Consider the following 11,549-nt stretch of genomic DNA (forward strand, 5'->3'; position numbering starts at 1 on the left):
ATATTGAGTTTCCCTTTTAACCCCCGTACAGTTGGTGGCGGTAATGCACCCTAAACATTGGCTGCCAACCGCCGTTAAACACCACTGAAGAAGAAGAAGACAATAAATATTGGTTTCCACTAGTTATCACAGCCACAAAGTTAAATTGGCCATGTCACAAAAAAATCGTGAAAACAAACGTTAGCTTTTGGTCTCACGGTCAGGGTTAGCAGCGTGGTTAAGGTTAGGTTTAAAATCAAAGTTTAGAAATAGGCAGGGTTGTGGTAACTAGTAAAGGACCTTAAACTTTACGCATATAGTTTACGTCATCAAAGAGCGCCCAACTGGAGTGTTGTGCGTCCTTTTCAATTCCAAATTATAACGTGGAAATAAAGACTAAAAATGCCTATGAAAGGAAGATTCCCCATTAGACGAACGCTGGAGTATCTCCAGAAGGGAGAAGTTGTATTGAAAAACAGAGTAAAGATTTTGACAGTAAATTACAACACACATGGACAGCTCAGCGACGGAGCAAGGTCAGTTTGTTATACTAGCTAGTTAACCTAGCTGTTATCAATGCAGAGAGCAATGCTATTTCTGTTTCATTGTTATAATTGTACAGATATGCAATAGAAATTGAACCAGTAGTTGCCGAGTTAACTGCGTTCAAGACAACTGGGAACTCGGGGGGGGAACTGGGAAAATCGTTTAAAATGGTCACCCGACTCTGAATTCCATGTCGAAAACTCGGGGATCTTTCTAGAACTCCGACTTTCTGATATGGAACGAGATAGTTGCCAAAAGGTTACATTTACGTGTCGTAAAAAAAAGAGGCGTAAAACGTAAACGTTCAATTAGATCTGTGTGATCATTTAAAGTTCAAAGCTCTCCTCCTCCCCCGATACTCGTACTAGTCCCTGTATTATCAGTCTCAATATTTGTATAAAGAAGTGAGGGGATGGTGATTCAAACCGTAGAATAAACTTTTAAAGTTACTGAATTGAAATACTCTCCCTCTGTTTCTCTCTCCCTTCACTGTAGGGGACAGTAATTATACCGTAGCTCTAAAGTTATTGGAGTTAAGGAGTCTGAAGTTTTTACACAAGTTGAAGCTGGCTTAACGCTGGGCTGAGGGTGTAAACATTGGCATGGTTGTTGCTCTCTTTCTTACTAGTCACAGTGACATAATAGTTAGGGCTACTAGTCACAGCTACTAGTAAGGTTGCAGAAAACCTGGTTGGATGCTACCGGATTTACCGTTTATTCCTGCTTGATTCTGGGAATTTATTTACATTTTATTTTATTTAACCTTTATTTAACTAGGCAAGTCAGTCCGAGGTGGTTTCAACAGGCTTTTCGTTGCGACATCGCCAAAGATCCATCTGCTGGCCAAGGCCCGCGAGCTTTCTGAAACGCTGTGTCTCCAGCTCACCCAGCGCACTAGAGCTCCTGTAGCATAATCCTGGGCTACAATTACCCGGGCCCACGACCGGTCTGTCGATGTCACCGCAAGAAGAGGAATAAACAGACTCACCCCATCGCGACGTCCCCCAAAGGTTAGCTCTCTAGCCCTCGCTATCTCCCTACTTGCTATTCGGCCTGCTAACGGCTAGCTTGTCTAGCCCGGGCCTACGAACTGTTAGCTTGTTAGCACAGGCCTGCTAACCATCTGACTCACCTCATCCCAAACACTTCTGAACCCATTTACTTTCTATCTCTCTTTGATTTTTATTTGTTTATACCTTCCGGAAACCTGCCTCACCCACTGTGATACGGATTCGCTATCACTTTTAATTTTTATTTATTTTTATGACACACTCAAGAACCTCCAGACGCTAACCAGCTAACTAGCTACAAGCTATTTAGTCATTGTTAGTTTTTAAAAAAAAACCTGGATAACACTCGCCAGCCCAGCTTCCCTGCCCATCCACCGCTGCCCCCTGGACACTGATCTCTTGGCTACATAGCTGACGCACGCTGGACTGTCCATTAATCACGGTACCCCATTCTGCTTGTTTGTTTATCTGTCGGCCCAGTTGCCTAGTCAACGCCATTTTACCTGCTGTTTGTTGTGCTAGCTGATTAGCCTCGCCTACTGTTTTTAGCTAGCTTTCCCAATTCAACACCTGTGATTACTGTATGCCTCGCTGTATGTCTCTCCCAAATGTCAATATGCCTTGTATACTGTTGTTCAGGTTAGTTATCATTGTTTTAGTTCACAATGGAGCCCCTAGATCCACTCTGCATACCCCTGTTACCTCCTTTGTCCCACCCCCACACATGCGGTGACCTCACCCATTACAACCAGCATGTCCAGAGATACAACCTCTCTCATCATCACCCAGTGCCTGGGCTTACCTCCGCTGTACCCGCACCCCACCATACCCCTGTCTGCGCATTATGCCCTGAATATATTCTACCATGCCCAGAAACCTGCTCCTCTTATCCTCTGCCCCCAACGCTCTAGGCGACCAGTTTTGATAGCCTTTAGCCGCACCCTCATACTACTCCTTCTCTGTTCCGCGGGTGATGTGGAGGTAAACCCAGGCCCTGCATGCCCCCAGGTACCCTCATTTGTTGACTTCTGTGATCGAAAAAGTCTTGGTTTTATGCATGTCAACATCAGAAGCCTCCTCCCTAAGTTTGTTTTACTCACTGCTTTAGCACACTCTGCTAACCCTGATGTCCTTGCCGTGTCTGAATCCTGGCTCAGGAAGGGCACCAAAAATTCAGAGATTTCCATACCCAACTATAACATCTTCCGTCAAGATAGAACTGCCAAAGGGGGCGGAGTCGCAGTCTACTGCAGAGATAGCCTGCAAAGTAATGTCATACTTTCCAGGTCCATACCCAAACAGTTTGAACTACTAATTTTGAAAATTACTCTCTCCAGAAACAAGTCTCTCACTGTTGCCGCCTGCTACCGACCCCGTCAGCTCCCAGCTGCGCCCTGGACACCATTTGTGAATTGATCGCCCCCATCTAGCTTCAGAGTTTGTTCTGTTAGGTGACCTAAACTGGGATATGCTTAACACCCCGGCAGTCCTACAATCTAAGCTAGATGCCCTCAATCTCACTCAAATCATCAAGGAACCCACCAGGTACAACCCTAACTCTGTAAACAAGGGCACCCTCATAGACGTCATCCTGACCAACTGGCCCTCCAAATATACCTCCGCTGTCTTCAACCAGGATCTCAGCGATCACTGCCTCATCGCCTGTATCCGCCACGGAGCCGCAGTCAAACGACCACCCCTCATCACTGTCAAACGCTCCCTAAAACACTTCTGTGAGCAGGCCTTTCTAATCGACCTGGCCCGTGTATCCTGGAAGGACATTGACCTCATCCCGTCAGTTGAGGATGCCTGGTCATTCTTTAAAATTAACTTCCTCACCATTTTAGATAAGCATGCTCCGTTCAAAATGCAGAACCAAGAACAGATACAGCCCTTGGTTCACTCCAGACCTGACTGCCCTCGACCAGCACAAAAACATCCTGTGGCGGACTGCAATAGCATCGAATAGCCCCCGTGATATGCAACTGTTCAGGGAAGTCAGGAACCAATACACGCAGTCAGTCAGGAAAGCTAAGGCCAGCTTCTTCAGGCAGAAGTTTGCATCCTGTAGCTCCAACTCCAAAAAGTTCTGGGACACTGTGAAGTCCATGGAGAACAAGAGCACCTCCTCCCAGCTGCCCACTGCACTGAGGCTAGGAAACATGGTCTCCACCGATAAATCCATGATTATCGAAAACTTCAATAAGCACTTCTCAACGGCTGGCCATGCCTTCCGCCTGGCTACTCCAACCTCGGCCAACAGCTCCGCCCCCCCGTAGTTCCTCACCCAAGCCTCTCCAGGTTCTCCTTTACCCAAATCCAGATAGCAGATGTTCTGAAAGAGCTGCAAAACCTGGACCCGTACAAATCAGCTGGGCTTGACAATCTGGACCCGCTATTTCTGAAACTATCTGCCGCCATTGTCGCAACCCCTATTACCAGCCTGTTCAACCTCTCTTTCATATCGTCTGAGATCCCCAAGGATTGAAAGCTGCCGCAGTCATCCCCCTCTTCAAAGGGGGAGACACCCTGGACCCAAACTGCTATAGACCTATATCCATCCTGCCCTGCCTATCTAAGGTCTTCGAAAGCCAAGTCAACAAACAGGTCACTGACCATCTCGAATCCCACCGTACCTTCTCCGCTGTGCAATCTGGTTTCCGAGCCGGTCACGGGTGCACCTCAGCCACACTCAAGGTACTAAATGATATCATAACCGCCATCGATAAAAGACATTACTGTGCAGCCGTCTTCATCGACCTCGCCAAGGCTTTCGACTCTGTCAATCACCAAATTCTTATCGGCAGACTCAACAGCCTCGGTTTTTCGGATGACTGCCTTGCCTGGTTCACCAATTACTTTGCAGACAGAGTTCAGTGTGTCAAATCAGAGGGCATGCTGTCCGGTCCTCTGGCAGTCTCTATGGGGGTGCCACAGGGTTCAATTCTCGGGCCGACTCTTTTCTCTGTATATATCAATGATGTTGCTCTTGCTGCGGGCGATTCCCTGATCCACCTCTACGCAGACGACACCATTCTATATACTTTCGGCCCGTCATTGGACACTGTGCTATCCAACCTCCAAACGAGCTTCAATGCCATACAGCACTCCTTCCGTGGCCTCCAACTGCTCTTAAACGCGAGTAAAACCAAATGCATGCTTTTCAACCGATCGCTGCCTGCACCCGCATGCCCGACTAGCATCACCACCCTGGATGGTTCCAACCTTGAATATGTGGACATCTATAAGTACCTAGGTGTCTGGCTAGACTGCAAACTCTCCTTCCAGACTCACATCAAACATCTCCAATCAAAAATCAAATCCAGAGTCGGCTTTCTATTCCGCAACAAAGCCTCCTTCACTCACGCTGCCAAGCTTACCTAGTAAAACTGACTATCCTACCGATCCTCGACTTCGGCGATGTCATCTACAAAATGGCTTCCAACACTCTACTCAGCAAACTGGATGCAGTCTATCACAGTGCCATCCGTTTTGTCACTAAAGCACCTTATACCACCCACCACTGCGACTTGTATGCTCTAGTCGGCTGGCCCTCACTACATATTCGTCGCCAGACCCACTGGCTCCAGGTCATCTACAAGTCCATGCTAGGTAAAGCTCCGCCTTATCTCAGTTCACTGGTCACGATGGCAACACCCATCCGTAGCACGCGCTCCAGCAGGTGTATCTCACTGATCATCCCTAAAGCCAACACCTCATTTGGCCGCCTTTCGTTCCAGTACTCTGCTGCCTGTGACTGGGCAATTAAAATCGCTGAAGTTGGAGACTTTTATCTCCCTCTCCAACTTCAAACATCAGCTATCCGAGCAGCTAACCGATCGCTGCAGCTGTACATAGTCTATAGGTAAATAGCTCACCCTTTTTCACCTACCTCATTCCCATACTGTTTTTATACTGTTTTTATTTATTTACTTTTCTGCTCTTTTGCACACCAATATCTCTACCTATCATTTATCACTCCAGTGTCAATCTGCAAAATTGTATTATTCGCCTACCTCCTCATGCCTTTTGCACACATTGTATATAGACTGCCCATTTTTTTTTGTTCTACTGTGTTATTGACTTGCTAATTGTTTTACTCCATGTGTAACTCTGTTGTCTGTTCACACTGCTATGCTTTATCTTGGCCAGGTCGCAGTTGCAAATGAGAACTTGTTCTCAACTAGCCTACCTGGTTAAATAAAGGTGAAATAAATAAAATAAAATAAAAAAGAACAAATTCTTATTTACAATGGCGGCATACCAAAAGGCAAAAGACCTGCGGGGACAGGGGCTGGGATTTTAAAAAATATAAATAAATAACCTATAAATATAGGACAAAATACACATCACGATAAGAGACAACACTACATAAAGAGAGACCTAAGACAAGAACATAGCAAGGCAGCAACGCAGCATGGTAGCAGCACAACATGACAACAACATGGTAGCAGCACAAAACATGGTACAAACATTGTTGGGCACAGAGGGTAAGAAGGTAGAGACAATACATCACGCAAAGCAGCCACAACTGTCAGTAAGAGTGTCCGTGATTGAGTCTTTGAATGTCTTTCAACAGTAATACAATCAAGGCACGGCAGAGGACAGGGAGAGCTCTGCAGTGCTGAATTATGACATCTGAATGTGCATCAGATGGCAACAAGATCATATTATACAGCAACTTCATCAGGTAACATGAATACAAAGCCGGCGAGAGGTGGTTAGAATAGGATGAGAGGCCAAAAGTCTGAAACCAATAGAGAATCAGAGTCCCTCCAACTAGGATTTCTGGAAAACCCAGGTAATTTATTGAAGGTTCCTGTAATTCTGCAACCCTAGCTACTAGTCACAGCTATGCAATAGTTAGGGCTACTAGTCACAGCTATGCAATAGTTAGGGCTACTAGTCACAGCTACGCAATAGTTAGGGCTACTAGTCACAGCTATGCAATAGTTAGGGCTACTAGTCACAGCTATGCAATAGTTAGGGCTACTAGTCACAGCTATGCAATAGTTAGGGCTACTAGTCACAGCTACGCAATAGTTAGGGCTACTAGTCACAGCTATGCAATAGTTAGGGCTACTAGTCACAGCTATGCAATAGTTAGGGCTACTAGTCACAGCTATGCAATAGTTAGGGCTACTAGTCACAGCTATGCAATAGTTAGGGCTACTAGTCACAGCTACGCAATAGTTAGGGCTACTAGTCACAGCTATGCAATAGTTAGGGCTACTAGTCACAGCTACACAATAGTTAGGGCTACTAGTCACAGCTATGCAATAGTTAGGGCTACTAGTCACAGCTACGCAATAGTTAGGGCTACTAGTCACAGCTACGCAATAGTTGGGGCTACTAGTCACAGCTATGCAATAGTTAGGGCTACTAGTCACAGCTACACAATAGTTAGGGCTACTAGTCACAGCTATGCAATAGTTAGGGCTTTAGTCACAGCTATGCAATAGTTAGGGCTACTAGTCACAGCTATGCAATAGTTAGGGCTACTAGTCACAGCTATGCAATAGTTAGGGCTACTAGTCACAGCTATGCAATAGTTAGGGCTACTAGTCACAGCTATGCAATAGTTAGGGCTACTAGTCACAGCTATGCAATAGTTAGGGCTACTAGTCACAGCTATGCAATAGTTAGGGCTACTAGTCACAGCTATGCAATAGTTAGGGCTACTAGTCACAGCTATGCAATAGTTAGGGCTACTAGTCACAGCTATGCAATAGTTAGGGCTACTAGTCACAGCTATGCAATAGTTAGGCTACTAGTCACAGCTATGCAATAGTTAGGGCTGTCAGTAAGCTATGTCAATAGTTAGGGCTACTAGTCACAGCTATGCAATAGTTAGGGCTACTAGTCACAGCTATGCAATAGTTAGGCTACTAGTCACAGCTATGCAATAGTTAGGGATTACTAGTCACAGCTATGCAATAGTTAGGGCTACTAGTCACAGCTATGCAATAGTTAGGGCTACTAGTCACAGCTATGCAATAGTTAGGGCTACTAGTCACAGCTACAATAGTTAGGGCTACTAGTCACAGCTACGCAATAGTTAGGGCTACTAGTCACAGCTATGCAATAGTTAGGGCTACTAGTCACAGCTATGCAATAGTTAGGGCTACTAGTCACAGCTACGCAATAGTTAGGGCTACTAGTCACAGCTACGCAATAGTTAGGGCTACTAGTCACAGCTACGCAATAGTTAGGGCTACTAGTCACAGCTACGCAATAGTTAGGGCTACTAGTCACAGCTATGCAATAGTTAGGGCTACTAGTCACAGCTACACAATAGTTAGGGCTACTAGTCACAGCTACACAATAGTTAGGGCTACTAGTCACAGCTATGCAATAGTTAGGGCTACTAGTCACAGCTACGCAATAGTTGGGGCTACTAGTCACAGCTACGCAATAGTTGGGGCTACTAGTCACAGCTACGCAATAGTTGGGGCTACTCGTCACAGCTACATAATACTGACCTGAATGTAGCTAGTCGAAGTTAGCTAATCAATCAAGCAACTTGCCTAGTTAAATAAAGGTAAAAACCTCTAGCCCAGTTGCTTTGCAGCTCCCAGTTTAATTTCCAAAATAAAAGTCTAGAGCTTGTTTTAGAACTACATTCAATTTTTAAGTCTGTTAAGAACAAATTCTTATTTTCAATGACTGCCTAGGAACAGTGGGTTAACTGCCTGTTCAGGGGCAGAACGACAGATTTGTACCTTGTCAGCTCGGGGGTTTGAACTTGCAACCTTCCGGCTACTAGTACAACGCGCTAACCACTAGGCTACCCTGCCGCCCCCAATAACGATGTTATACCAGTAGATGAAGTTGCTGAAGGCTTGGCCTTCAGCAAATGACTTGTTAAAGGCACAGAAGAGCCTTGTCTTGAATAACCACCTGAGCTGCAAAATAGAAAGTTAATATGATTAGGCTGTTCCCAAATGGTTTTGACTATAGCCTATTCTTATTGCCAAATCTGTTTTCCCTATCAGCCTATCAGCAACAACCATGCCAATATTTACACCCTCAGCCCAGCGTTAAGCCAGCTTCAAACTATTTTGTTTAAAATGTATTTAGAGGCCTGTTAGCTAGGGTCTCTTTTTAAGGAGAGCCTTATAATAAAAAGCTATAATACACAAATAGAGTTCTACAATTATTCTGCAAGACACCAGTATCCAAAATGATAGCCTAAGTTGCAATGCCTACAAGTTGAAGGACTATTTTTTTTATTTGGATAGGCCTAAATTAAACATTGAATTATTAAAGTGGCAGGCTAAAGAACTTGGGAATTTAGCTAATTTTGAATACTCACATGGATTTCAATAAACAAATGGATACAACTGTTCTATTCTCTTTGATTTAGTTCCTATCGCAATTCACAAATGACTAAATGGATGACATGCTGACTGAACTGAATGAAGGACTAATTAAATGTTGGAATGCGTTGAACGCGTCATGCATGCTCTACCCTTTTTTTTGGCTAGTAGTCAAATAGGCCTCCAGAACGGCATTTTCTGAGGGTGAGGGATGCTTTTCTGAAGGCGCATGGAGATCACAAGCGCTTCAACTGGGCAGCAGTGTCGGGATGGAGGGAATAGCCTATACAGAGACTACCTAAGACCACTGCAACAGAGTTATTGTAAAGTGTGGGAATAAGCTTATGGCAGGCTTTGCCTATGCTTAACCTCTCCCTTTGTTAATTTCAAAGTCCATAGGTTCATGACCCGATTCATATAAATCATATTAACCCCTCCTACCGAATATGCTTTGGCAAGATTTTGAGTGATAAAAAAAAAGAAATTGAGTTCAGAGTTCATACATAATTAATAGATTCACAAAACAGCCATTATTATTCTGTTTCATTATTCCTGGTAGATACTACTGGTTATGATTGATTATTCCTGGTAGATACTACTGGTTACTACTGGTTAACACATACTTTCGCTTGTTCGCATAGCACTCCTCACAGGCCATTTGGTGTATGTTTTTGTTGGTAACATGAAACTGACAAAACCTTAAGTTATTATTGTACGTCAGAATTGCTGCACAAGATTTGTTCAAGTCTAAAATGTTAGGCCGTAATCGTAACATGGCTTTTGAATGTTCACAGATTTTATGCATGACTTTTCTTATGATCCTAACAATTTACGTATGGATTTTCTTACGATCCTACTGATACGTACGTTCAACATTTTGGCATGTATCTCACTCCATATTCCGACCTGAAGATCACTGCTGTCAATGACTTGACCTCGTTTCTTTTCGAATTCCCAGTTGTCCTGAAAGTACAAACTGTGGATCATGTGACAACGTGTTGTTTTGCAAGACTCTCGTAACGCCCTGGATCAGAGCTATAACCCAGTGGTCAGGATCTATGAGTGTGTTGGTACAGCCTGGTTGGCCATGCATCTTTTCTCTTTTTCTGCAGAAAATTTGTGTTCTTCAATGTTCCACAAATTCAGTACAAAAATCCTTGGGTTCAAATTATGATGTTTAAGAACATGACACCATCGCCATTCCTAAAGTTCTACCTAGGTGAGTCCAATTCTGTACTTACTATGATTGATAGAACCTTTAACTATGCCTCTATTTTACATGTTTGTGCATCTGTCATTACTGCATAAAGTCTGTGGTTGTGATTTTATCAAGTCTATTGGGCCTGTTTTGTTGTTTAGAAGTCTGACATGGTATATCCTTAGAATTAGAAAATAATTAGTAAATGAAAAGGATCTCGGTATATCTCTTCCATATAGATGATGGAGAGCAGGTGTTGGTGGATGTGGAGGGGAAGGACCATAAACAAATCACCCAACATGTCAAGACTATTCTTGGCAAGACCAAGTAAGTACTGATAGTACCATAATCTCCGATACCCATTCTCATCACAGCCCACTGCTTGATTTGGTTCTATAACAGGGATGTGTTCATTAGTCGAATTCCTTTGCAAAACGTTTGGTCGGTCACAAAACGTTTTGCAACAAACGGTTTACTCTAGGAACCAAATGGAAACAAACAGAACGAAAAGGGGTGGGACCTACTTGCATCTGTCCAATAGAAACTCTTGTTTTTCATATGCAAATAATTTTGCAACAGAATCTGACTAATGAATACATCCCAGAAGTGTAGATGTGTAGGCCTCCCTGGGTTGCAGCAGTCTGTTTGTCATGACAACCACAAATTATTTGGCTAAGCTAAAGCATAAACAGACTAGTCCTCAGGCTAAATGCCAGTAAATAAGCCACGAGTTAATGTCGCTGACAGTAGCCTAATGTCAAGAGGAATGTTAAGGTCCAATGCAGACATTTTTATAAAATCATTGCTGGGTAACAATTAAAGTACCCTAGAGGTTTGAAACTCTCCCACCAAAACAGGCTGATATTTCAGGCAGTCTTGTCAAACAGCTCTTACACTAAAAGGGCATTATCGTTTTCACAATTTCACAGAATTATTCCAACCTCAGTGTGGAAATATACACAACACAGGAAACTCACGTTTTTGAATGCACTAGCCCTTTAAGGTTAGGTGTTAATCTTGTCTAAGTGCATAATACAATATTACTGGTTAATTTGTCTTCTCATCATTGTCTATTCTCTCCCCTTATAGTGAGGTCCTGCAGGCTGAGGCTTTAGCCAGGATGGAGGCTGCTAACCCAGCCAACTTTGGGCCCAAGAAGTACTGTCTGAAGGAGTGTATCTGTGAGGTGGAGGGCCAGGTTCCCTGCCCGGGCACCACGCCGCTGCCCAAGGAGATGACTGGGAAATACCGCACACAGATGGCAGCCGCACAGGACTGAGACTGGACAGCAATACTACTATATCAAATATGTTTCACTGGAAATACTGTGGATTTGTTTTTGTACATTAAAGGAAATAGTTTGATTTTATGTCAGCGGTTGTAAATAAGGATAATTGAGACTGATGAATTAAATCAAGTGTGTATGTGTGGAGTTGATGCATAATATTTTCAACACACACTCGCATCCTGTAATGTCGATAAATGAAAATGCCACCC

General features: G+C 43.8%; 1 protein-coding gene across 1 annotated transcript; it reads left to right on the forward strand.

Annotated features, from left to right (window-relative positions):
- The first annotated feature begins 210 nt into the window (after positions 1 to 210).
- On the forward strand, positions 211 to 11,484 carry mrps25 (mitochondrial ribosomal protein S25). Its single transcript, XM_035755764.2, has 4 exons — positions 211 to 515; positions 9,967 to 10,073; positions 10,292 to 10,379; positions 11,142 to 11,484. Exons 1-4 carry the CDS (start codon positions 382 to 384, stop codon positions 11,329 to 11,331), a joined length of 519 nt encoding a protein of 172 aa, XP_035611657.1. The 5' UTR covers positions 211 to 381; the 3' UTR covers positions 11,332 to 11,484.
- Positions 11,485 to 11,549: the final 65 nt, after the last annotated feature.

This window comes from Oncorhynchus keta, chromosome 27 (assembly GCF_023373465.1).
Source record: "Oncorhynchus keta strain PuntledgeMale-10-30-2019 chromosome 27, Oket_V2, whole genome shotgun sequence".
Classification (NCBI taxonomy): Eukaryota; Metazoa; Chordata; class Actinopteri; order Salmoniformes; family Salmonidae; genus Oncorhynchus; species Oncorhynchus keta.

Bases quoted from the DNA above. Each gene is read 5' to 3' on its own strand.
- mrps25 (XM_035755764.2), top strand. From the start codon at position 382: ATGCCTATGAAAGGAAGATTCCCCATTAGACGAACGCTGGAGTATCTC. The intron at 516-9,966 runs GTCAGTTTGTTA...CTTTTTCTGCAG, and splicing joins CAGCTCAGCGACGGAGCAAG to AAAATTTGTGTTCTTCAATG. The intron at 10,380-11,141 runs GTAAGTACTGAT...CTCCCCTTATAG, and splicing joins ACTATTCTTGGCAAGACCAA to TGAGGTCCTGCAGGCTGAGG.